At 44.6% G+C, this 27,997-nt stretch overlaps 1 protein-coding gene across 2 annotated transcripts in view; it reads left to right on the top strand.

The window, feature by feature from the left end:
* Mapre2 (microtubule associated protein RP/EB family member 2) overlaps window positions 1-27,997 on the top strand; it is a 140,305-nt gene that overhangs the window by 20,153 nt on the left and 92,155 nt on the right. For both annotated transcript variants that reach the window (XM_085700060.2, XM_048442631.3), the window contains exon 2: window positions 185-246. Coding sequence is in view for 1 of the 2 variants with exons in the window: in XM_048442631.3 (XP_048298588.3) it covers window positions 185-246 (62 nt within the window). In the remaining variant the exon portion in view is untranslated. The remainder of the gene's footprint in view (window positions 1-184; window positions 247-27,997) is intronic.

Genomic DNA, 27,997 nt, shown 5'->3' with positions numbered 1-27,997 from the left:
TGGTGGTGTAGAACTTTTATTATATCACACCATGCTAGGGAGACTGGGAGATCTTTTCTAAATCTGTCGTTATACTAAAATTTCAAATTTTCAAAGTAAAATCAGTTGGTTTTAGATATGGGGGGAGGCAATTCTTTGAATTCCTTTTTCATGACATTACTTTCTCATTCTTTTCCTCCTCCAGGGCCCCGTTTCCCAGAGGAACCATTCATTCCAACAGCCAGGGAGAGCGCCTGGATGTTCAAAGTAAGGTTTCAAGATGATCTATCTTGTAGAGTCCTTGTCTGTGGCTTAAATTGAAATGACTGGTGCTACTGCCTGAGTGACCAGCTTGTCTTCAAGATTCCGCTGCGTGGTTGGAGGCAGTGTTTGAATAAGCGTGCTCCACAAGGGTGCTGCTCTTCAAGTGATAAATCCACAAAGTCCTCTGAAGCATGGCCGCGCTGGTGAAAGCTGAATTTGGGAGACCTTATTAGTGGCCACTGGAGGGAGACATGTCAAGACATGGTCAAAAGAATCCTGTGACATTTCTAGTTCTTTTTAATAGAGGAAAGTGGTGAACTTCAGTCTTTTCATTTATTTGATTAGTTAGTTAGCTACTTTTATTTTATGTGCATTGATGTCTTGCTTGAATGTATGTCTGTGTGAGGGTGTCAGATCCCCTAGAACTGGGGGTACACACAGTTGTGAGCCGCCATGTGGGTTCTGGGAATTGAATCCAGGTCCTCTAGAAGGCAGTCAGTGCTCTTAACCTCTGAGCCATCTCTCCAGCCTCCTCTGGCTATTTTTACATAAATATCGTTGTATTTGTTACTGTTGAGAGTATAAGGTGAGCCTCTGTGAGGAGAGAGGGCATGGAGAAGAAGGAAGGCAGGGATGGAAAGAGGAAAGAGAGGAAGAGGAAGAAGGAAAAAGGGAGGGAGATGAGAGAAGGAGAGAGAGGGTCATGGGGTCAATGCACATATCATGACAAAGGCAAAGGCTTCTTTTTGTTTTCAGTGTCTGGTTTGTTTGAGACAGGGTCGTTTTGAACTTCAACTGTATCCCAGTGGTACCCTAAATCTCTGCCTGACAATGCCTTCCAAGTTCGCCTCCAGGGGCTCCCTAGAACAAAGGAACAATTAACTAAAATTCCACCAGATGGCAATATTTGGAAAGTCATTCGGAGAGATTTCAAAGCTATACATGCGCCTTGTTTATGTGGAGACTGGTCTCAGGAAGCATCAGGTTCTACCTAGGCTTCATCAAAAATGTTTTCTTTTCCTTCATAATATCAAAAAGAATGTGTAGAAGTGTAGAGGATGTGTGTGGAATTGTATATGTTATTTTAACTTCTGGAATGCTAAAACTAGAAACCCCTAGTTTTGAATGCTAAAACTTCAAATAGTTGGCTCTCTCAAAAGCATTGGTGTATGTGACTCAAGTCTGTGAATAATTCTCCAACAGGCATTAGTCTGCATTCAAGGCTCAAATCTGTGAGTGTGGCACTTTTGCTATCACCCCACTGTGAGAAGTGCTACAGGGGTGACAGACACTGTTAAGTGGCTCCTTTGAGAAAAGAAACCTGAACTCTGCCCCCACACACACACACACACACACCCAGATTACTTATCAGGTAGTCCCCTTGGTTTTACACCAAGAGAAATGTGCGTGTCCAGAACTGCCATTTGTACTGGTTTGGGATGATTAAGAGTTATCAGAGGGGATGAGCAAGCCCTTTCACCCTAGTCAAGTAGCCACCCCGACCCTGAGTGGCCCAGGGCCCAGCAGACTTTAGAACAAAGCTCATGAAGAACAGCACCTGCTATGCAAGCATGAGGACCTGATTTTTGAGTCCTAGAACCCAAGCAGAAAAACAGACATGGACTGGAATGATAACTCAGCACTTAAGAGCACTTGTTCTTGCAGAGGATCTGGGGTTGTTTCCCAACATTCACATGGTGGCTCATGACCGTCCCTAACTCCAGTTCAGAGGGATCCAAAGCCACCTTCTGACCACAGACACCAGGCACACATATGTTGCACAGACACACATGCAGGCAAAATATCCATACATAAAATCAAGTAAATTAAATGTTTTTGAAATTTAAAAACAAAACCAGCTCATCAGTCTTTAAAAATCCCCAAGGGTAGTGGTCCACATGTGTCGTCTCGGCACCGAGAAGGCAGGAAGAGGTAGACCCCTGGGACTCATTGGCCAGTCAGCCTCGTTTACTTGAGAAGCTCTAGGCCAATGAGAGACCCTGTCTCAAAGATGGATAGCTTCTGAGCAACAGTATCTAAGGCTGGCCTATGACTGCCGCACACAGGCATACCTGCACACACATGCACACTCTCCTGCCCCCCATTCTCTCCACCCCTCCTGCTGCTATTTTGTTCCCTTAGACAGTTTCATGTGTGTTTTCACATCATATACACATAAATGATTTACTGTGTCTGAATAAGACACACCCACGGGAGAAACACCTGGTATTAGTTTTTGTGAGGCAGACCTAATTTGATTAATACAATGACTTCAAAGCACATCCAGTTTCTTGCAAATGGCATAGCTTTGTCTTTCCTTCTTTTTTTAAAACTTTTTATCAATTATTTATGGACTTCACATCATGCATCCCGATCCCACTCATCTCCCCTTCCCCTCATGTCTGCCCTCTGCTTTTGCAGACCCCCCACCCCCCATACACACACACAAAACAAAATTTAAAAGTCAAACTAAGAAAAATCTCAGCCTGGAAGCTGTAGTGTGGTCCAACTTTGTCTTTCTTCATGGCTAAAAGAATTCTACCGTGTATATAAACCACATCTCCTTTACCTGCTCCTCCATTAGTGAAGAACTGGTTTGGTTCCATAGCTTAGATGATGTGGATTCTGCTGTAATAAGCGTTGAAGCACAATATCTCAATGATCTGGACCTGACTCCTTCACGTAGATGCCCAAGAGTAAGCACAGTTCTGTTGTACGGCAGATTTAAGTTTTCAGAAGCTTCCCACTAGCTTCTAAAGTAGTTGCACTAGTTTACAACGCAACCAGTGGTGTGCTGATGGTTCACTACTGTCTACATTACACCACATCTGTTGTCTGTGCTATTAGTGACCATCTGACTGGGGTGAGATGGACATTTACATTTCTCTGATGGTTAGTAAGTTGCAAATGTTTTTCATATGTTTATTGGCTATTTGTATTTCATATTCTAGCAACTGTTTGCTTATTGAATTAGTTCATTATTGATTTGCTGTATGCTTTCTTGTTGAGTTTTCGGTTCTTTGGATGTTCTAGCGGTTGGCAGGGGGGGCTTCTGGAAAGATGGCTCAGTGGGCAAAGTACTTGCTCACACAATGAGGACCTGGGTTCAGAAGTCCAGTATCAATATTTTAAAAAGTTGGCACGATGGTGGCATCCTGGGGCTGGTCGGCAGAGACAGGAGTGTGCCAGGATTCAATGACAATCAGGTTAGCCAATCAGTGAGGGGCTTCAGGTTCGTTGAGAGATTGCCTCAAAAATTAGATGGAGAAGAACAGAGGAAGATCCTTGACGTAGACCTGTGGCCTCCAGTTGCACACACACAGGCACATATGGTCATATACACACATAAGCACACACACACAAATGAAAATAAAAAAGTCTACATAGCTGGTGTGGATTTTCTCCCACTCTTTAAGCTGTCTCCACTCCATTAAGGGTTCTTCTGTAGTGTAGAAACTTTCTAATGTCACAGCGTCCCATTGGTCAATTTTAGTCTTATCTCCTGAGCAACCAGAATCCCAATCAGAAAGTCCTTGCCTACATCTGAGGTCCCTGGTTAGGTCTGATCTGTCAGCTTTATTTGTTTCCCAAGGGCAGAATTCTAGCATTGGGATTCCCAAGTCTTTGACCATATCTATAATTTTGAATCTAGTTTACCACATTTTTTTTTACCACAAGGAATAGTTTTCAAACATACAGTGGGAGGTTATTATTTTCACATTTTTAAAATGTGAAATCAAAAAGGCAATTTTATCAGAAAGAGTAAAGAATGTATTAGTAATACTATTTTGACATATATATGTATAATTTGCGTATGAATGAGCAATGTCCTTATTGCACATTTATCATGTACCTAATGTAAATGACATAGAGTTTCAATCATTAATAAAAAATATACACATAAATGGCAATAATAAAATGTAGAAAATGTGACTCGCTACAGGAGAAGCCCAGTTGAAGGATTACAGACATTTGAGAGAGCATAAGAGTGAACCGAACTGAACCATGAAAACTAGTTGGTTTCAGATACACAGGGATGATGGTGCCCGTTTCCCATTCCCTTCATAAACCTCTACGGATGCCGGCTGTTTTCCAGGCTCTATGCTAACAGCTGGGGATTGAAGGTAAACAACAGAACTTTAGCACATGCAACATGCTCTTTAGTGGAGCAGAGAATCTTAAACAAACAAAACCCTGGTTTTGGGGTGGTAGCTCAGTTGGTAAAACACTTGCTTTGCAGGCATGAGGACGTGGGTTTGATCCCCAGCACCCACATGAAAAGGTGGATGTGGTAGTGCACACTTAAAATCCCTGCTGGAGAGGTGAAGGCAAATGGACTTTTAGGGCTTACCAGCCAGTCAACCTACCCTGAGTTGTTTCAGCTCAGTGAGAAACCTTATTCCCAAACAGTTTGGGACAAAACCCAAGAATGACATCCAAGGCTGTCCTCTAACTTACAAACACACACACACACACACACACACACACACACACACACACACATACAGAGAGAGAGAGAGAGAGAGAGAGAGAGAGGGAGAGAGAGAGAGAGAGAGAGAGTAATATTCCTTAAAAAATTACTGACGTGACTGCTGCCGCTAGTCCAGGCAGAGACGGCTGCCAGAGTGTTGCAGATTCCCTGTGGCGAGCGGCAGAGCTGGCTGTGGGCAGGCAGGCAGGAGACAGAGACATGGACATGTAAAATGATATTAAAATATTTATTCAGGGGGTTATGGAGGAAAGGGGGAGGGGGAAGAGAAAGAAAGGGAGAGGGAGAAGGAGAGGGAGAGAAAGAAAGACAGAAACAGAGAAAAGGAGAGAGAAAAAGAGATGGGAAAACACATGTGCATATGGCAAGAGAAAGAAAGGAAAGAGACCAAGATGGTGATGAGGGGTCAGAAGTCACCGGGAGTGGGAGTGGCTTGTCCCTTAAAGGGACCAGAGACAAAAAGGAATAACAGAGAGAGAGAGAGAGAGAGAGAGAGAGAGAGAGAGAGAGAGAGAGATGATCCTATAAGCACATGAAGTAGGCTAGCTGTATTAAAGAAGAGAAGTGATTGGGTGAAGGAGAGTTCTTTGGAATGCGAACTTTCTGCCACTCCTTTGGAGTCAGCTGACCTGGGCAGGGAGATCCTCAGTAAGAATGCACAGGTAGGCATAGGGTCAGCAATATCTAGGATCATGTCCCTCATCAACTGATAACTGCCGAAGAATTGCAGTGTCTCTTGTGTTTTGTGTTTTATATGGCAGAAAAACAAATCTCACTTGGCAAATCAAATGGCAATCTAACTTGCTCATTTTTGAGATCAGCGTTCTGGACTGAGGAGAGCTGAGTGACTTGCCTAGAGTCTGAACTCTAAACTGGAACTCTAAACTCTGGAACTCTAAAGTGGAGCTTTAGGTTCTTGTTTCTGGGTCAGTTAATTTTGCTTAAATAAAGAGAAGTTTCTATCCACAGTTCCTTACTCTCTTTTTCCTCAGTAGTCCTGTTGGCAGGACTGAGGATTTCATTAATAATCTCTGTGATTTACTTTGAAATGGTTTATCACAGAACTTTGGAAAGATGGATGAGTAAATAAAGACAATGTGGTTAAGTGGTAAACAATTTCTCGATACAGCTGTTGGGTATGAATATACTTTGTATCCTTGTATAGTTTCCCCCTTTGTTTCAGGATATTTAAAATCTTCCAGGCCAATCTTTGAAGAAATATGTATTAAGTGTTCATAGACCTTTTACTATAATTCAATCGCCGCACAGGGACTGAAGAATATTTTGGGACTAGTCAGAGTCTCTGACCTCATGGAGCCTTAGAGGAGATGATTATGAGACAGATGGTCCCATTACCAGCTGCTGAGTGCTGGGGTGCCCCTGACAGAGGTGACTAAGCCCCAGCTTATATGGGAAGGTCAAACAAGGCTTCCAAACTCAGTGATATCCAACCTCAGTCCAAAAAGAAAAGAAGGGTGTCCAGGTGTGGGGGAGGGGGGCATTTGGAGAAAAAGCAGGGTGGTAGAAAAAGCAGCAACTTTAGAGGGCCTGTGAAGACAATGGGAGGACCATGGAGTGTGATCGAGGTGGGAAGGCAGCAGGAATGGAAAGTTAAGAAGCCCACTCTATCTCAGATCTGCCCCTCTGGCAGCTGTGTGACAAACTGGACCATGGAGCAACACAAGAATAGACTTGGAAATCCAAGTGAAAGTTAATGAGCCTCTAGCTATGGTGGCTGCCTGGAGCAAGGAAATGGATGTGAGCTAGGATTGAGTGCTTGACCAAGGAAGAGGTCAAGGACTCATGTGCATGGTCAACAGAGGAATATTCTTTAATTTAAAAAAAAAAAAAGGTTTACACTTATATTGTGTGGGCCCTACTATGGCACTCATATGGAAATCAGAGAAGAACTTGTGAGTATTGGATCTCTTCTACCATCTGGGTTCCAAGGATCAAACCCAGGTCATCAGTCTTGATGGCAAATGTGTTTACCTGCTGAGCCATCTCACTGGCCCAGCAAGGGGAAAAGTTCAGAAGATGCCTGGTGACAATGGTTGCACAATGTGAGAATACCTAATATTACAAAACTGTAAAGCTAATAAGCAGTTAGCATGGCAAAAATGTATGATATATATACCATATATTCACATATATATATGATATACATATCATATATACATACATATATATATATATACACAAACACACACTTGTAATATGCACAAACTGATTACAGTTTTAGAGAAAGACAGAATAAGGCAGGAAGAAAGACTGACTTGTGAAGATTGGCTGGAAACAGAGAAAGACCAGAGCCAAATTTAGATTATGAAAGTCAAGGAAAAACAACTTTGCAACAACGAGCAAAGAGAAGGTGAGTCCAAATGGTGCTCTGGGGCTAAATAAGATAATGACTGAAAGTGCTGCTGGTCTAGTGACAAAGAGATTTGCTAAGTGTGATTTCAATCCCGTGATCAGAGTAGAAGCCAGAAGAGAAGTTGAGACGTGAGGAAGAAAGCAAGACACAGAGGGCACAGGACCGGGATTATATGGAAGAGGAGGTAGAAAGATTGTCAGAGCCAGAGGACATGACACCAAGGCAAGAGTCTTCCAGACACAATAGAATTAATCCACATATGAACTTACAGACCGAAACACAGGACCTGTACCAGTTCAAGCCACATGGGGTCCCAGCACTGAAATGGAGAAATATACACAGGCGCCCACCCCTAACCAGAAGCTCTTTTCAATTGGCATCCACTTGCAAAGGAAGAAAATACTTTTCTCCAATTGAATCTCACTGAGTACATTAACCACACTTAAAGGTAGGCTCCATGCCCAGCAGTAGATGGCTAACACAAAGTGAATTCAATGATATTTTGTAAACTTTTTTTCTATATGTCTTTGTTTGGGCATGTTTTGTCTTACTGGCCTTTTGCCTGTATAGCATAGTTTCAGATCTTCTGTTTTTATGGGATGTGTATGTGTTGCTTGAATTTTTTCTTTATTTTTTCTTTCTTTCTTTTTTAACCCTGGTTTGTTCAGTTTTTGGTTGTTTGCTTGTTTGCTTTCTAAAGGGAGAGAGAAAGAAAGGGTGTTGAGTTGGATGGGTATGGGAGGTAGGAAGAATATAGGAGGATTGGAGAAGGGAAAGGCCTGATTAGAATATATTATATGAAATAGTTCTCATTAAGAAAAGAGATAGAGCAGGGGTTCTCAGCCTTCCTAACACTGCAACCCTTTAATATAGTCCTCATGTTGTGGTGACTCTTCCAACCATAAAATTATTTTCATTGCTACTTCATAACGTAATTTTGCTACTCTTATTAATCATAATATAAATATCTGTGTTTTTTCAATGGTCTTTGGTATCTCCCTTGAAAGGGTCGTTCAACCCCCAGGTTGAGAACCTCTAAGACGGGGGTAGATTAAAATTATAGTCAGTCTTTCTTTTGGGGACTACCAACTCCCAAATAATGACATGGAGACTTATTATTAATTATGAAAGCTTGGCCTTAGCTTGGACTTGTCCCCAACTAGCTCTTAAAACTTAAATTAATCCATTTCTATTAATGTACATTTTGCCATGTGACTTGTTACCTATCCTTCATAATGTACATCTGACTTCATAATGTACATCTGACTTCCTCAGTGTCTCCCTGGTATCTCCCATGTACCTAGATTCATCCAGAATTCCTTTCTCTGCCTAGAAGTCCCGCCTCTTCTCTCGTGTCTAGCTATTGGCCATTCAGCTGTTTTTAAACCAATCAGGTATGTTAGGCAGGCAAGGTAAAACAACAACACATCTTCACACAGTATGGTAAAATATCCAGCAACATAAGTACCCCTTAAGATGTTTGATTACAAAGATGAGGATGGTGGGGGGCCCTTAGAGAGGAGCCAGTTTAAGATGGAAGAGATCTGAGCTATTCAAATGAGACATAAAGTCAGTAGAAGAGGCATTTAAAAAGTTATGCACCGGGTCTCCAAGAGGAAGAGGCGGTGAATGAGGGCATGTGTCGCTGTTACAAAGGGCAAGAAACAGTGAGATGACTGTCCTTTGATATTAGAGCTGTTAATTGGGCAGCTGGAAACTTCAGGCTGGTCCTAGTGCCTTGAGTGGCTTCTGTGAAGTCAGAGGAAGACCTTGTGCTGAGGAGGAGAGGGTGGGAACAGGGAGAAGGAGGGTATGGGGAGAAGGTGGGTACGGGGAGAGGGTGAGTACAGGGAGAGGGTAGGCACAGGGAGAAGGTGGGTGCAGGGAGAGGGTGGGCACAGGGAGAAGGTGGGTGCAGGGAGAGAGTGGACAGAAGGAGAAGGAAGGGAAGTTCAAACACACTGAAATGAGGGCAGGACACTGACTAGAGACGAGGCGCACTGAGCCCTGGCTTCGGAGTCCATGAGGTCAGTTGTTCTGTTCTTTTGGACTGTGGCTTCTCCAGCTGGGCTCAGCAGTCCCCTTGAGAGACACACAACTAGCAGAAGCAAACTTTATAATGCTCATCTTAAAAGAGACATGAATTCTGATCGTGTGTGTGATTTAAAGTAGCCTCATACTTTATCATTTTTTCTTTAAAATTTTGTAAGCTCAAACCAACTGATTAAAGAGTTGCTTATTTGGACTGCAACAGGATTAATAATGGGGATTGAAACTAATTCACCTGAGTCCTGTGTTGACTACAGAGATTATTGAAAACTGTCTTCACATGTCTCTGAAGTCAGGCGTGCTAACGAATGTTTGTAACCCCAGCCCTCAGAATCTCAGGCACCCTATTTCATCCTATCAGAGGGTTGGAGCAGGAGAAATGGCTCAGGGTTTAGAGCACTTGATGTTTTCTCTGGCAAAGGACCCAAGTTAAATGCCCAGCACTCAACATAGGGCGGCTCACAACTGCCTGTTACTCCAGCTCCAGGAGATCTGATGTCCTCTTCTGGCTTTCTCAGGGACCCACACACATGCAGTGCGCACAAAAAAGACATAAAAGATTAAAAGCAAGGGCTGGTGCTGTAGCTCAGTGGTAGAGTACTGGCCCAGCGTGAGCAGCCTTGAGCTTGGCTCTTAACACTGCCAAACAAAACAACAACAAATTACTTTTCATTCACTGGAATTAAGCACACACGACATCACTTCCCAGTTTGCAACAAGTTTTTAAATAGTTTGCTGGGTAGCCTGGTGCTATCTCCTCCATTCAGAAGTCTGTTTGTACAGGGACTTGTGGCCTCAAAGGCACCTGCTGTGTGGCATATAGAAATAAACTTGTCAGCCGCTCAGCAAACTTTCAGTGCCACAGGTGCCCCTGTAGATTTTCTTTTGCAAGCGGAACCAGGATTCAGGTAAGCAATAGTCTGAAGTCGCTGTCATTGGCCTCTTATATCCAGGTTCTCCTCCCAAGTGAGCTGCAGCAGCAGAGAGAATGTCGCTGATTTTCACCAGCTGCTGCCTGGGTGGATGCATCTGTAAAAGCCCCATCCAAAAAAAAAAAAAAAAAAAACTGTCTCCTTTTATCTGACCCCACTTTCTGATTTTACTGTCCTGGTTGAGAGTCGGTAAAAACAAAAGAAGCAAGGGACAAATATGATAAACACTAACCATATGATGCTTGTTTTCCCCACTGGTCCCCCTAAAAGGTCAAAGCCGAGTGGTTGAGCTGGCCTGCCATGATAGTGAGCATGTTCTACGTCTGTGTTATCTCATTCGATGACCACTAGTCATGCATGGCCACTGGGGATGCCAAACGCAGCTCTCACACCTGGGAATCGTAGTTTAGACTTTTTTATATAATGATTAACTCAGTGTGATCCGTATGTGACCAGTGGCTCCCATTTTAGAAGCTATAGAAGAATGTGTGTGTGTGTGTGTGTGTGTGTGTGTGTCTATGTGTGTCTGTGTGTGTCTGTGTGTCTGTGTGTCTGTGTGTCTGTGTGATTTCTCTTGGTTTTGAGATATAATCTCAGCCTATCCTTATAGGCCAACCTGGCTGGTCAGTGCCCAGGGACCTGTCTCCAAGAACTGAAGTCCTAAGGATGCATTACCACACGGCTTTATGTAGGTTCTGGAGATCAAACTCAGGTCCTTGTACTTCTATAGGGAAAAAAACTTGCTGACCAAGCTCCCTCCCCAACCACAGAAGCAAGCTTAACTAGAACTGGAATTTTGAAAATGGATTGTGAATATAGTGCCAACCCAGGAAGATCACCCCAGACTGTTGGCCACAGAGGTCTGACCCGGTCCTGCCATCAGCACAAAGAATGGTAGTGAAGGGATCCTTGCCATATAAAAGTAAATGTCAGGGAGAGCGGCAGATCTGAGAAGCAGTATCACAGTGGGCTCACCTTCCTTTCTGCCCGAATGCCAGAGTGCTATTACAAAGGGCTAAGCGTGGGAGAACGAATTTATCTGGTGCCTACTGTGTGCTAGCATTCTGTTAATAGCTGGACGGACGCTACCCCATTGTTTCACTGACCCTACATATCTTACATGAAATCTTTAATGCTTTTTAACTGTGGAAATAGAGTTTCAAATGGATGAGTAACTTTGCTGTTCGAGGCTTGTCATTTTAAATAGTAAGTCCCGCTGGGAATCCAGGTTCGAACCCAAGCAGAGACGAATCCACACCTCATTATCTCCCACATGTACAGACAGACAGTGTCCTCAGCTAGATGCCCATGTTAGAGATGGGGCTTCTAACCTGGGACTGAGGGAGAGTAGGGAAAACGCAGTCCGGATCATCTTCCTGCCCTCTGTTCCTGTGCCTCCCCATTCATCTCCTGTCTCCTGTTCTCCCTCCTTTCCCTACCACTTCAGTCCTTATGTTAGCTCTTCTTTGCTGTAATAGAAGATGCACAGCTGATTGCTCTATTAGGGCTACTCAAGAAGCAAAGTCATATTACATCACCTTAGTTTATATCTAGGTGCTTCCATGTACTTATGTATTTCATATATATATATATATATATAATATATATATATATAGTATCATCTGTAACCATTTAATTAAGTGTCTCAAAGATTCTACTGGTTTTTTTTTGCACTTTCTCAGTGTCTCCTACATATAGGATTTTTTTCTGCTTTTATAGTGTTTACAATTTTTTTTTTTTCGAGACAGGGTTTCTCTGTAGCTTTGGAGCCTGTTCTGGAACTCACTCTGTAGACCAGACTGGCCTTGAACTCACAGAGATCAGCCTACCTCTGCCTCCCAAGTGCTGGGATTAAAGGCATGCGCCACCACCGCCTGGCTGTTTTCAAATTTTTCACTAATAAAAATAGTATAGAAGGGCTGGAGAGAGGCTCAGGGGTTAAAAGCACTGGCTACTCTTCCAAAGGACTCAGGTTCAAGTCCCAGCATCCACATGGCAGCTCACAACTGTCGGTAACTCCAGTTCCAGGGTATCTGGCACCCTCTTCTTGCTTCCAGGGACATCAGGCATAAATGTCATGCATAAACATATATACAAGGAAAACACTCACTCATACATAAAATAATGATAGTAGATTTTTAAAAAAGAACATATCCATCGTCTTAGAATTGGTTATTTGTTGCTCTTTTGTCCAACTAGCCATGAACGTCTACTCAGTTAGCATGACCTCCTACACCGTACAGCTGCATCCGTGGACTCCTGCTGTACATCACTTCTCTAGAGCCCTTTGTCCCTGCGTCTGCTACAGTCATGCATTGCATCCCTAGAGCCGCCCATCCCCTGTGTCTGCCACTGTGTGGCCTCCACTTTATGTTTGTCTTTTCACTCCATCCTCTTCCACATTCCCCTCAGCTGCTGTTAGACCTTGTGCCCATTCCAGCACTTCACTGTTTGCTTCCTGTTGTATCATGGGTAATTCTGTGTGCTGCTATGCACGTTGACAACTGCAGAATGAGACATGGTTTACAGCATCACAAACCACCGTTTAACCAGCCTAGCACTGTTTGCTGTAGGAAGTCTGTTTTAAAGTTAACTTTTATGTATTATAAACATAGGTTGTAAATAGTTACGTAATACCCCTAAGTAGGTTCAGACCTGTTCGTCCCCACATCCCCTGAGAATTCAGTTTTTATTATGCTATGAACTTCCTGATTGGATATTACTTCTGACTTTAAAAACTCTTCACATGCCTTATTTTTACTTTGCAATTGTAATATTCTCCATAGCCATAAATGATACATCCTAATGACTCTGCAGACACTGGGCACTTGGTATGTGTTTCTGAGTGCTGTAGCATCTGCACAGACTCAGCATCACATTGGCTGCTGCTTGTACTGTAGATGACACGGGCTGTCAGCATCCCTAACCTCAGATATCACTCAGCTTCAAGTGAGCACGTTCACACGTTTGTCTGTGCCCTGGCATTAGCTGTGCCTCCGTGCTAAGACAGTACTTCACAAGAGTCACAGACTGTCAGGTTAAGAGCCAGCTGCTCTAGAGGACTTAAACAGTAAAGGTTAAAAAGAGCCTGTGAGTGCCTCCTGGAAAGACTTGATTCTAGGTCGCCAGGACTTCCTATCTGCCTGCTGAATTCTGAACCCCTGCTGTGAGTGCTGGCTTATTATTCTGTTATGACTCTGTATGTGCTTGCTTGCATTGCGCTCAGGGAATTCTGGTGTCTTTGTTGTTAGTTTTCCTCCCAGGGAGTGATATGTCTCAGGCCCATGTAACATTCATTTCTTTGCTTTATAAAGTAGACTAGACTATTAACATCCTTTTCCACACTTGGTCTAGAGAAAAACTTGCCTTAATTTCCATAAAATGCAAATTGAGTGCTCACAACATTGTGTAATGGCATTATTACTTCCAGCAAGGAACCACAGACATCACTAATGGTGTCTTGGAAAGAAACTGTCCAATCGCTTTGGGTTCCTGCTTAGGGCAACACAGTCCCCAACAATAAAATAAAACTTACTGGATTTCATGACACTCATTTAAATGAGTGACCACAAATGTTGACATTTTCATTGTATATTAAGATATCAAAATTTAAAGCATTATTTTTAAATTTCAAATCTATTTAAGAAAAGTTATTTTGGATTACACTACCATAAAGGGAGAAAAGAGAATTGTGGTCAGGAAACTGGCGTTTGCTAGCGTAAAGATTGAGCTCATATGCCTAGAAGCTGTTTCACCACGCTTTTAACTGTAGAGAACAACCAGGGTTATTTTATTACAATCTTTGAGCCCTGGCAGCCTTTGTAAAGTAGCAGGTAATGAGGAGAAATGACAATCTAGGCAGAAGTCATCCAAAGGGTTGGGAAAGCAGGGAAATAACACAGGATTAAGTGAGAAGGAGAAGCTAGGGTGGGATCTAACTGTATAGAGTCTCAGACACCAGACTGTCTTAAAGTTTGTATTTTAGGGCTTGGGGTAAATTATCAAACAAAATGCAAGTGCTCTCCCTAATGTGGTAGTTTCAATGTAATTGGCCCCCATAATCTCATAGGGAGTGGCACTATTAAGAGTTGTGGCTTTGTTGGAGCGGGTGTGGCCTTGTTGGAGGAAGTGTGTCACCGTGGGGACAGGCTTTAAGGTTCCCTATGCTCAGGATACCATCCAGTGTCTCATTTGACCTCCTGTTGTCTTCAAGATGTAGGACTCTCAGTTCCTTCTCCAGCATCATGGCTGCCTGCATGTTGCCATGCTCCCTGCCGTGACGATAATGGACTGAACCCCTGAAGATGTAAGCGAGTCACCCTCAATTAAATGTTTTCCTTTTAAGAGTTGCCATGGTAGAAAAGCAAAACAAACTGGCACACACCTTTAATCCCAGCACTCAGGAGGCAGAGGCAAGCAGATCTCTGTGAGTTTGAGGTCAGCCTGGTCTACAAAGCAAGTTTTAGGACAATCAGGGCAACACGGAGAAACTCCAGTCTCGAACCGCCACCACCATCTCCCCCTGAAAAAAAAAAAGAAGAAGAAAAAAAAGAAGAATTGCCGTGGTCGTGGTGTCTGTCTCTTCACTCTTGAAACAACAGAAACCCTAAGACACCCAGCCAAACTGGCTTCAGTCTTGTCAGGTGTGGCGGCTCGGGGTACAGCAGCAGGCTGTACCTACAAGTCTGAAATCGACCTGATCTGCCGTAAGATCCTGTCTTAGACCAAAGTAAAGATAAAACCAGAGAAGTTCCATTTAAATATGGTCTTGCGTCCACCCTCTGCAGCTCTTCCACTGGGTTTGCTTTGGTCACACTACTGTGTACAGGTGTGGGAATGCCACACTGAACCACGTTAATAGTTGCATGCTGTGGAAACTCCTTCAGCCAATAGCCTTTAAGATACTGTGAGTGTACCCCTAAACAAAGACACCTTTATTATACTTCATTCTGAGCTAGTGTGGGACTATTTTGTTATCATCTACAACGGTTATAGCGAGTACATGGCATTAAAATTAAGGCAATTACTGAAAAATAATGAACCTGGGTATCATGATGCACACCAGTCACAAAGACACTACCATGCCCAGATAAAGCATCATGTTTAGCGAAAACAGCAAAGCTTCAGCGCCTCAGGTTGGCAGTGTCTGGTATGCAGTCATATAGCCTTCGTTGATTTGACTTGTGAGTTGGGACAGTACCCTGTCTCCCTGTAACACAGGCCAGCGTGGAACTTACGATAGCCCTCTTCCTTGACTTCCCTGAGATTACAGGGGTGTGCTTCCACCAGTGCTATGACTGATTCTTAGGTTTGGCTCCTCGTTAGGTCTTTTTTTCCTGTTATAAATGACTGAGGGATAAAATTAATGGACGGAAATACATGGTTCCTTTGCTTGTCAGAAGAGAAAGGAAAAATCAAAAGAAAAGCGGCAGGTCTCTGGGGACACTAGGAGATTGCCTTTCTATCTGTTTAGACACACTCAGCTGCTCACCTTGACTTCGCTCACAAAGCTGTGTTCCTTCTCTTAGTCGGAATGTGTCCTGTGTATTTGTACGGGGTGTGCCTTAAGCACAGATCCGCAACTGTTTCATAACCACTGTGAAGTCAGTTGGCTGCACTCCACAGCACCATGTCCAAACGTCAGGAAACGGTTTTCAAGTGATGTTAGCGTGGGAGGAGCCCCCTTTGCAGCGGCTTGCTTAGCCAGAGCTGAGGGCCTTGCATGCAAAATGTGAGGCTGCTGAATTCCGCTGGTTCTGTCCAAAGGGATCAGCCAAAGAAACCGGTTGTTTTGTGTTTTCGTTTTGTTTAACTTGCCGGCTAGCCTAAGCCTCCGTGGAACTTAAGTGGTCTAGTCCCAGAGGAAATAGCAAGGTTCTGAGTCCTTATGTCTCCCAACCAATGGTTCCTATGAAGTTTCAAGCTGTTTCAGGCTGCTGGGAACCTTGTGAATCTGCCTTTAATGATGTAATCTGGTTACATCATTATAGTTGTAAAGATGAGGCTGTGGCGGCGGAACAGTTCAGGCTCTCTTGTCCTCTCTCAGGAGAAAACACCGCTGTCCTGTGACGTGTACATCATTGCTTTGTTGTGTTGGTTCTCAAGACAGGAATTCACTGCGTAACAGCCCTGGCTGTCCTAGAACTTGCTCTGTAGACCAGACTGGCCACGAACTTACAGAGCTCCGCCTGCCTCTGTCTCCTGCGTGTTAGTATTAAAGGCATGCGCCACCACACACTTACATCACTGCAATTCATGTGACTAATTTGCTGTCATCTCCCTTGCTTCATAATGGAGCAACTAAAGTTCTTTCCAAATGGTACTCAGCTGACAGGGCCCAGTAGAACAATGAAGAACAATTTCTACCCAAGGACTCTTGAAAGATTCAAATAGAGGAGTCTTCGCTAGTGCTGATGTCTGGAAGTAGATCTAATGTCTCCCATCCAAAGGCCACCAAATAGTCACTCTTAATCCTATGTAGTTGGGCAGGAGGAATAAATTCTAAGGTAGGTTACTTAGGGCCAAAAGGACTAAGGTAAGACTTGGAAAGTTTATCTTGAAATGACAGGAGACCACTGGAGATTTCTTAAAAAGGAGGGAAGAGATGTAGAGGTGATGTGTAGATTCAGTCAGAAGAAAGGAAGCAGCTCTCCAGAAGGACTCACAAGCTGCAGAAGGAGGGGTTGAGGAGTAGCCTGTGAGGTGTGGGAGAGGGGAGGAAGGGATATCCAACATTAGATAAAGGAAGAGCAACAGTGATCAAATAAGGGGGGCGAAGGAGGACTGGGATATGGCACGTGACTGGGGACAGGATACAGCCTGAAAGATCAAAACTGAGCACTGGTTCTAAGTCCAGCTCAGAAGGTCTGGAAATGCCAAGGGGAGAAGAAGCCTTGCCAAATGCTGTAGAAGTCAGTGTTGCTGAGCTAACTCATGCGTCTCTGTCTTCAGAAATGGGAAATGGTAGTTAGAAATACAGATGTTGTAGCCCAGGTCCCAGGTCCGTGTTTTTACTACGTGCCTCTGGAAAGCCAGATGGAGCCTTGATTTTTCCCTCGCTGCTGTGGCAAGTCACTTTCTTGGACATTGCACATCACCAACAAGGTCTGTTTTCTGCTGACTTTCCAGTTCCTGCTACCGTGGTATTTAGCAGCATTGCAGAAAACTTGGTGTGGCCCGCAGCCCTTCACCTGAACATGGGCCCCATGCTAAGGTGACTCAACAACCTCCCAGGGCTTTGGCATTCAGACGCAAGCAGAAACGTTTCTCTCTGACTTTAGACTCTGAAGCTGTGAGGTGTGGCTGGAGAGGGAGAGAGGCAGAGCAGGGCTCTCCCTTGATGACACAGCCCACACTTAGTCTCCAGCCAGTCACGGAGTCCTGTGGCTCACGCTGGCAACCTTCAGGTCTAAGTATGCCAGTGATTTCAAGCTTGGCATACTTGAAAGTAGGACTTTTGAGGCTGACAGGGTTTTCTTCTGCGGGTTGTTCTGTCTGGTCTGAGCTTATACATCAGACTCAGGACTCAGTCTCCAGTGCGAATTTCTTTTCTTTGATATTTCCGCTTTAAAAGGCCTATGCTCTGGGCATAGGAAGGGGAAGGCAAGTCAGAGTGTGTGCGGTATGGCAGAAAGCCCTTTCCAAAGATGGCCGCTAGGGTCTCCTCCTGTTGTGGGTATCTAGGGCGTTCCTCTTTGATCCAACAGGACCTTTCCGGTTGCCTGGACCAGGTGTGTGGAAATGATGGGCTGTGATTTCTGGAATGCCCTTCTGCTTGTTCTCACCCTCGTTGCTGTGCTATGAGGGAGTCCACGCCTTGTAGAAAGCCTTGTCCAGGTGTTCTAACCACAGCTACAACTAAATTCCCAACAAGAAGACATGACTCCTCACTGTGAGTCACGAGACTGAGGAAACCTTAGCTGACTTCAGACGTCAGCTATCTCTGGACTACAACTGCGTGAGAAACTGTGGCAATCTCCCGGCTAAGCCCAGTCAATGTCAAGACTTAGGGCAACAGCAAAATGCTGGCTGTCTTAACCCGGCAGAAGTATGGTGGAACCAACGGGGTAGTGTGGCATAAGAGAACACCTCAGAGCTGGCTGGTTTGACATAAGCATTATGTAATTCTCAGTGCACAGCTCGGCATGTGTCCCTGTAGGTTGGCCTTGGTGACAGGCTTCTTCCTCAGTCACATCTTTGACTCTGTGGCACTCTGTGCAGTGTCTCCCCCTTCTTTCCTCCGTTTCTTTATGGAGTCTCCTCTTCAGGGTCTCTGTACACAGCGTGGCGGTCCCCAGGGAATCAGGCTTCTTGAGGAGCGAATGACTGCTGAGGCACTGAAGTAAAAACTGCCGCCAGGTCTTGGTCTAAATAAGGAAGAGGCTGGAATTATATCTATAAAACTCTGTTGGTCAAAACTGTAAGATCCTTCCAGATTCAAGGAGATGGAAAAAACAATCCACTTTTTTGAGGGGATGAGTTGCAAAAAAGATAATTATGACCACAGGGGACAAAGTAGAACCAAAGCTTACGTGTCAATGTGTTGCCTCACTAGAAATCTTACTTTATGGATGAAGATGCTAAAGTTAAGAGCAGTTAAATAGTTTGGCCAGGGTTGTATAACTTGCAAGTACCGGCACTCAGACTCAGATGTAAATCTGAAATCCAACCATGAATTTTCTCTACTTTGCTATTCTTTCTATCAGAAATATGAGCAATATATTATTTATGCTGTTTTCTTAATTCTATAGTGCTGTCTTTCATAAGGAATAACACACACACACACACACACATTGCAGCTCTGTACATCTCGGGCCACAGTTCTATCACTGAACCCACACTCAAAGTCAAGCTGTGCTAAACCACCAGATGCTGTGAAATATCATTTTACCTGAGCAAAGGTGTGCTGCATCTGTTTATGCTGCATTTGTTTAAGGGTATAAAGATGTGGTGCTCTGCTTGCCTAAGGCACCTGATTAGTCTACTAAAAGCTAAATGGCCAATAGCTATGTAGTAGAGTGATAGGTGAGACTGGAAGGCAGAGAGAATAAGTAGAAGGGGAATCTAAAAAGAGAACAGGAGAGAGAAAGGCCCCATAAGCAGATAGAAAGAGGAGGGGAGGAGAGGGGAGGGGAGGGGAGGGGAGGGAAGGGAAGGGAAGGGAAGGGAAGGGAAGGGAAGGGAAGGGAAGGGAAGGGAAGGGAAGGGAAGGGAAGAGAAGGGAAGGGAAGGGAAGGGAAGGGAAGGGAAGGGAAGGGAAGGGAAGGGAAGAGAAGAGAAGAGAAGAGAAGAGAAAGGGAGAAAGGGAGATACCTGGGGCTAGCCAGCCAGCCAGCCAGCACACAGACACTGAAGAAGCAGGAAAGTAAGATATTCAGAATGAAAGAAAGATTAAAAAAAAAAAACCCTGAAGCAAAACACAGATGAAAAGAAACAGGTTAATTATATTTAAAAAAAAACTAGCCACAAACAAGCTTAAACTAAGACTGAGCATTCATAACTATTAATAAGTCTCTGTGTCATGATTTGGGGGCGGCAGCCCAAAGAGAAAGCCTCTCCAATCAGGTTCAAAGAACTATTTAACTCCACAGAAGGGTGGGACAGTAATATTCTCTGCACACAGGCCTAGTTCTTATTGGTGATGATTCCTTGGACGCCGACGAGAGGGCTCAGAACTGGCTGGAATGCGGCCTGGAGGGCATTGAGAAAATGGTTGAGTTACAGTTAATCCTGAGAATTGAGATTCTGGGCTGGAGAGAAGGCTCAGTGGTTAAGGTCACTGGCTGCTCTTCCAGAGGACCTGGGCTCTGTTCCTAGCACCCACGTGGCAGCTCACAGCCATCTGTAACTCCAGCTCTAGGGAACCAGGCTTCCTCTTCGACCTCCGCAGGCACCACACACACACATGGTGCACATACAGACCAAACACTTGCGCACATGGAGTAAAAGAAAGCAATTCTTTTTTAATTAAAAGATTGAGATTCCGTCCGATTTCCAGGTCTGACTTATTTAGATAAAAGTGTGACGTGGAACCTTCTTGAAGGTAGCCCACTGTTTTTGTGTGATCCCCTCTATGAGTAGACTCTCGCATCGATGCTTACAATTTATATTTGTGTTCTGTAATGCGGGGTCAATACTGATTAAAAACACGAAGACACTGGGTGGTGGTGGCACCTGCCTTTAATCCCAGCCCTCAAGAGGCAGAGACGGGTGGGTCTCTGTGAGTCTGAGGTCAGCCTGGTCTACAGAGCGAGTTCCAGGATAAGCTCCAAAGCTACAGAGAAAGCCTATCTCAAAAACAAACAAACAGACAAAGCAGAAAACATGAAGACACTGGGTACTTCAAGATCTAATTAAAGCCATTTCTGATGAAACAAGCTATGAACACTAATTAAAACATTTCTGGTAGAAATTTAGTCTTACTTCATAATTTCCAGTTGCATTCCTTTATTTTTCCATAATGAAGTAAGATGCTTTAATTTTCTTCTCACGGATTTCATTTGGATGAGGTCAGGAATTGGGGGATTCCTCCCCCATTACTTGTGCTTCCAGCCGCCTGCCTCTTGTGGCCTTGACACACTGTAGGGGAGGCGTCCCAGTCACAACTCTGCTGAGGGCTCCACACCAGGCTCCACAGAGGGGCCCCAGGCTCACAAAGCCCTTCCCTCCTAGTGTCCTGCTCTCTTGCCCTGGTCTTTGAGTGGTTCTGAAAGTCTACAGACTGGTACCTGATACTACAGCTGCTTCCCCACTCCTCCGGGCTTCGTGATTGCATCAAGGAGTCCCTGCTCGGTTTCAACTTTGCAGGATCAGATTTAACAAATAAAGCTCAATAGGTTGGCTGACATTTGAGAACCCCTGAGGAAATCGTCTCTTGAAAGCCTTGGAATCTTCTGGAAGATTATTGATTTGTTAATGGTACTTAGAACCTCTTCATTTCTCTCCCTATTGGACTGAGCCCTGCATGCTCCTACCACTTTTAAGACGTCCTATCTAGTACCTCCATGAAGATATGTCCCTATGTTAGCATGGAAATGAGCGGGAGGAGGAAATGAAGGAATTTCATAAATTCAGACACAGGCACATTTTAGTGAACACACACATTTTAGTGAACACACTCAAATAGCCATGTCTAGAGCTGATGGGTGCATGACAACATCTTGGCGTAGTAAAAACGAAAACAGATTTAAACCTTGCCTACAAATACCAAAAAGTGCCTGTGGCCTCCTCTGCTTTCAGAGGCATCCAAGAGATGGACACTGCTAGCTGAGGCTCACACAGAAATAAACTCATTAATCACAAGAAATCAGGGTAGAAAAATCTTTCTTTCTCTCTCTCGATCACAGACACTGGTTACCCAGAACCCTAGTGTTTCTTCCTCCTACCCTCTAGCTTTTTGCTCTCTCAGCCATAGCTTGTTTCTGTCCTCATTTCTTCCAATCCCTCATCCCCTGGAGCATTGGTCTCCTGCTTAGCCTCCGACTTCAGGGCTCTCTGCCTCTCAGCCAGACCTCACTTGACATTCCTTGCTTGCTACATTCCTGGGACCTTCTGCCATCTCGCCCCTCCCCCTCCCTGACCTGGATTCCACATTCCTCCTCTCAGGTTAACCAGACCCCAGCGAAAGGTGAGCCAGGCAAGCCAGGGATGACTCTCTGACATATGACAGGCTTGTTCATGCCCAACTCTGCCACATCCTGGCTGCTGATCTCGCAAAGTCATCTAGCGAGTTACCTCCTTGACAAAAGGGACTTCAAATAGCCCGTTTCTTTGACGTTTCTTTGAGGATGAAAATACTGACACATTGTAAAGCATAACATTTGGCCCATAAAAAGCACTGAAATATTAGGTGCTGTTCTTACTACAATTTGGGAGCATTCCACATGTGTGCCCACACTGCTAACGCTACTACATATGAACGGGCTCTAGCGTTGGCGTTCAGCCAAAGACTTTTACAATGAATTTTCAAAGCCCTGCACATTGTGGCCTCTCTGTGATTTTTCTGACCTCATTTCCAACAGCTGTCTCCCCGCTCTCTGCACCACGCATGAACACACACTCCCTCTGCCACAAAGGCACCTGATTCTCCTCCTGTTCGTCACGACACTCTCCCACCTCAGGGCCTTTGCACTTGCTGTGGTCTACACCGCTCTCCCTCACTTCCAAGTCACAGGATCAGTACCATCATTGTGGCAATGCTGGCCCCGACCAGCCCATTTAATATCATACCATCCTTTCTCCCAGTTTTATATTTTCCTGTAGCCTTTACCACCGTCTGACACACTGCTTCTAATCTCTCTTCACCCCCCCAATGCACATCCTTACACGTCGGTGCAAGTTCATGAAAGCAAGGGATTTTGTCTGTATATTTGTTTCTCCAATGCCTAAGTTAGCCTGGCACATAGTAAGTCCTCAGTAAGTATTCTCCAAAGAGAGGTTAAGCCCTCAGACAAACACTGGCATCACAGTGGGCTTTCCTTGGTTTCTGCAAGCATGGTTGCTTGGTTTCTGTATTCATGTGATAATAAATTTTTCACTATGTTTATTACTCTGTATTTCTCTAGAGAATGTGTTTAACGCTCTGAGATTTAACCAGATGCTATAGTTCAAAAACACATTTTATTTAATGGACTGGAACCTGACATTGTAGATTTGATTGGATGACTGCAAAAATTGTAATGTTCTGCAAATGTTTGAAAACTGCATTCACATCGTGTTCTGTAAGTTACTCCAAAAAAAAACCTAAACCTTTTGAAAATTTAAGAAAAAGTAAATTAGAGAAAACTCAACACAGAACTCTTACCATCTTATATGATGGAATGAATAATGTATATTTTAACATCATGCAAATCTTGCTATTTTGCTGGCACACTAGAAGGAGACCTGCAAAACCCTGCCTTCTGGATAAATCCACTAAGCTATTGGCATGACTCATAACCTACATGCAAAGATCAGTGATCTCTAAAGTTGGTACTAGGGGCTGGAGAGATTCCTCTGCACTTAGGAGAACCTGCTGTTCTTCCAGAGAACTTGAGTTTGGTCTGAGAAAGAGGTTAGTCATTTGTTTGGGTCTTTTAAAAAGCACTTGTGAGACAGAGGTAGGCAGATCTCTGTAAGTTCGAGGCCAGTCTGAACTATGTAGTGAGTTCCAGGATAGCCAGAGCTACATAGTGAGAATTTGCCTCAAACCAAACCAAACAAAATGCCAGTTCTGGAGGAACAAACTCATGTAGGTTAGTTCTGAAGAGGTCTTTCCGAATCTGGGAAAGAACATTTATCAACTTTGATTAAATAAATTGTATTATCTAAAGCCAGGAGACATGCTTGTATCATGAAATTCTTACCAAGCCCATAGGAAACACCAATCAAATCCAAATTCTCTTCTGTATCACTAATGTGATTTCAGATACAGCACCACTGGCTCTCAGACCATGTGCTTACTCACTGATGTAATGTGGGGTGTGTAGCATATTTTAAGTCACTGGTAAACAGAACCTCCCATTTCCCATTTGATAATATAATAGAGCATACACGTGTGAGAAATGGCCTGTCCTAGGGCAGCAGAGGCAACTGCCAAGTGGATTCTCCTGTCTGTATTTGGAGAAGCCTCCCTCAGAGGTGGTGCAACACCTGTGAAGACCTCCTCCGATGGTGATGAAGATCAGCTTCCACAAATATGGAAAGCCTGGAAAAGGCTTGATGAGAAGGCGCTTCCAGGATGGAATCGGGTTCCTAGCCAGTCCTGGTTCACCTGGCGGGTTATGTTATATTTTGGATTTTTTAAATTTTATTATTTATTTATTTTTCTAATTCTCAAATCCAACACAATGTAGAGAGAGAAGAGGAGGGAGAGAATAGTTTCTGCCAACATGCAATTGTTGATGTCCCTGTCCTGAGAGAATAGCTTGGTGTCCTATCCGGTCATCTCTGTGTGGGTCTGGTGGATAAAGTTTGATGATGGTTCTTTTCTCCCTTTGGCTATTATCCTGCCTCTGACTCTCTGGCCTCCGGGTCTGCCTGAGAAACCCTGCTTGCCGAGCATACATTTCAAATACCTCGAGTTTTTATTTGTTTGTTTTAGCTTTTGGGGGAGTGGACACTGAAAAGGTTTTGTGCCTTGATAAACCTCTCAGCCGACACAATAATCCAAATCAGACCAAATCAAACCAAATTAGAAAAAACCCAGTGTTAGGAATATTTCTTAAAATTAGCTCCCTGCCAACGCAAAAATTCCCAATCAAGCCAAATTAAGAAATGTCCAGGTTTAGTGGGAGATATGCGTTCTTGGGTGGCCCCGCGTGGGAACCGGGAAGCCGTGTGTTCCCCTGGGGAAGGGGGGGCGGGAATCACTTAAATACCCTGGGGAAAAAAAGTGGTCCTGACCCCACTCCCAGGGAGGAGTCAAGACCTGGCCTGCTGGGATTTGGAGTCCAGACCAGGCCTGGGGGCTGGTGTAGGTGTGAGGGACAGGGGCCTATGCTCCCAACTTGACATCCAGGTTTAATGGATACTAATGCTTCCAGGCCCTCAGAGAGAAGATGGGAAGGAAGACCAGAAAACCACGTGTTTATTCTCAGGGGGCAGTTTAAATACTCTGTGGGAGTGGTCTTGAGCCTCTCTGGGGAGGGGTCATCATTTGGCGGGCTTTCTCAGAGGTGGAGTCTGGATTGAGGCAACTCCCAGGGGGAGGGGGCTTGGGATGGAACTTCCGCCCAAACACTCCAGGCCATTTGGATATATGGGTGCCAGGGGCAGAGGTGAAGCTTCCACCCAAACAGTCACTGACTCCTCTAGAGTCTGGGAGGAGTAGCAATCCAGCTGTGTGAGGCATATAAGCTGTGTCTGCGTTAGTCCCTTCCAAGATTTCAAGGAGGAGCATTGTAAGGCAAATGTTCACCAAGCCCCATTAGCTCCTGAGTCTATGCACATAACACCTTTTTCTTCCCTTTGATACTGGGTTCATTGCCAAGCTCATGAAAAATTTCAACTTTCCCTCCTCCTGGAAAGACGCCTTTCTTCAGCCAACATTGACGGGTCTGGTCTGAAATCTACCCTTTAAAAATATCTTGAGAACAAATTCCCAAATGGAATAAATGCTTCTCTCTTGGTTCTTATCTTATGCAAACTTTCTGTGACATTTGGCCCTAGAGACCTCTCCTCCACGCAAAGTCTAAGCGCACTTTCCTAGGATGTGTAGCCCTAGGCAAACTCCTTCCTTTCCTACTTTTCTCTCTTTATCGCTCAGCTTTTAAAAAATTCCGAAGGGTCTTATCTTGCTGTGTGACTGAGAGCAGCTGCAGCAACACTTTGGAGACAATTATCTGCAAATTAGTGTGTGTCCACATCAAACACAGATGATAAGATGACACACACACACACACACACACACACACGGTCAACCAATGCTGAAGGACTCACCCGTGGACTGACAGCTAATAGCATGTCCTGTGAGTTTTTTCTCTATGACTAAAACACACTTTGAGAAACTTTCTTCCAAAACAGTAATTTAATCTGCGTTCCTAAACTTGCTAATTGATATTATTATCTGCTTAGTCACAAGGCCACATGCTTGGGACCTATGTGAGATGTTTCTGTTTTCCTTCTCTGTCTCCTACCCTCAACCTACTCCCGTCACCTGGCCTGTTATCTACCAACCCCTAACTTTTATTTGAATTTCCAAATGTGTGCTTGCTTCTAAAGTCCTTTGATCGGTTGGTTTAAATCCTCACTGTTTTGGTCTTGTTTGTTATAGGTTTGGGAGCTGGGTTTAATCTTCTTCCATACCACCACCGTCATTCAGCATGCAAATGTCATTATCAGTTGCCCTCGTTGTACTTCCTGCTTCCAGATCACTTCAGATTTCAGCCAAGCTCTTTCAGCACCGCCAGCCTTAAGAGCCTCTTCCTGCTGGCCCCTGCCACTGTGCACTCTGCTTACCCTTCTACAGAGCAGCCTGCAGTGTCCTGCAGGGAGCGCACCCTTTCCTGCCTCTGTCAAAAGCCTTTCGCCTCCATCGTTCCTCCCCACTCCATTCCTCATTCTAATGACAACACTGCCTCCAGGATAAGCATCTCGGCTGATGGGCAAGAGTTCTGGTATCCATCCAACAGCTAACAAACTGTTCTTCCCCTGAAACACTCATTGAACAAATGAATGATTGCATTCATTTAGTACCTACAGCCTGCCGGGCTCGGGGAACATAGTAGTGGAGGGGTTGCCTGGCAAGTGATCAAAAAAGGTTACTGTTGTTACCACTGGTGATGGACAGCCGCCCAGAGAACCCAGACCCTCCTTCCCAGTCCCACTGTGAGTTTGGTGCTGATCTTAGCCCTTGTAAGGTAACTGCATTGTACCTGCTCATCACCCTCAGCCCCGGAAGTGTCTTGAGGTCAGAGCCTGAGTATTTTGCCAGTTTCAGGGTCAGGGGCTTTCAGGGCAGTCTGTAATCTAACCCCACAGCAACACAATGAAGCCAGTATCATTACACTGCTTTATAGATCGGGGAACAAGATCGTAAAGATATGAAACAGGTTGTCAAAATGACATAGCAGTGTATGTGTGTAAACCAAGCCCAGCCCCCACAGCTGCCTGAGCCAGAGTCCCAACTTTAATACCTGCTTGGTGAGATGAGTGCCCCCCCCCCAACCGTGGGCACCTGGAGCCATGGGATTGTAGTCTGCACACAGTTTTTGGTAATCCTCTGGGTACACAACAAAACTGTAATCCACACTTAGGTATACATAGACACTTCCTTTCATCCTTGTGACCTCCCTTAGCCTATTGGGGACTAGGGAACCAGAAAGTTTGAAGCTTGCCAGCTCCCTGTATTACAATATCTTCCAGATTAGGGACCTTTGAGCTCCATCTCTTGGGTAAATAGCCAATTTCTAAGTGCCTACCCCCCTTCCCCGAGGTCTGGGGACTGAATGGATGTGAAGGTCTTGTAGAAAGCCAGAAGGTGGGTGGGGTGGGACTGCTGGTCCCATACTACTCCTTGGATTTGCAAAATGTCTAGTCCGGCTGAGGTGGTCTGGTCTGGTGCCATCCACAGGCATTCTGTTAGCGTGTGCATTGGTGTGAAGGTGTCAGATTCCCTGGAACTCAAGTTAGGGACAGACAGTTGTGAACTACCTTGTGGGTGCTGGGAATTGAACTCGGGTCCTCTGGAAGAACAGTCAGTGCTCTTAACTGCTGAGCCATCTCTCCAGCCCCCATGGTGAACTTCTTTAGCAGCACCTACACCCTTGGCTCTGACACTGTGTCCCTGCTCTCACAGCTCTCTCTCCTATTGGAGTTCCTGTGAACTTTTAGCGTCCCTCAGTGTCTGCTGTGATCACACCCTGCCGTCACCACTATCACAACCTGAGCTTCCTGAGTGTGGTGACACTGTGACAGGCCACACCTTGTTAGGAAAGGGGTCCTCACTGTGTTACACCCATAGCTTGTAAGCATTCTGGAGTGCAGGGCTGGACCTTGTCAAGCAAGGAGGCCTTCACTGGGACAGGCTGCACCTCGCTTGGGAATAAATAGGATTAATGAGACGTTCCTTTAACGATAGCCATTTCCTAGATTTCTCAGTATGAAATGAGACCAAAGGAAGTCCCCTAGATTTTGGCTGTACCTTCAGCCTATTTGATGTCTCTTCTAGGAGACAGACTGGGAAACTAGTTGCCTTTTGATTGATTGGTTGATTGATTGATTGATTGATTTAACCTTTATCCCTGCATTCATTTGATTGGGCCCTGAAAGGATGGGTTTTTCTCTGCCTCGTTCCATCTTTTCTGTATTTTCCAATATTGAATTATCCTCTCCCAAAAGTGGAATTTGCCTTCCTCTTTCCCCCAAGGCTAGATTGGAGACTAGCTGCCAGGTAACCTGATTTATGTGAGAGGAACGAAAGGCATCTGTTTA

The sequence above is a fragment of the Myodes glareolus genome, chromosome 13, assembly GCF_982192425.1.
Source record: "Myodes glareolus chromosome 13, mMyoGla1.1, whole genome shotgun sequence".
In the NCBI taxonomy this organism is placed as follows: domain Eukaryota; kingdom Metazoa; phylum Chordata; class Mammalia; order Rodentia; family Cricetidae; genus Myodes; species Myodes glareolus.
This window is presented reverse-complemented; position numbering and strand designations above follow the sequence as displayed.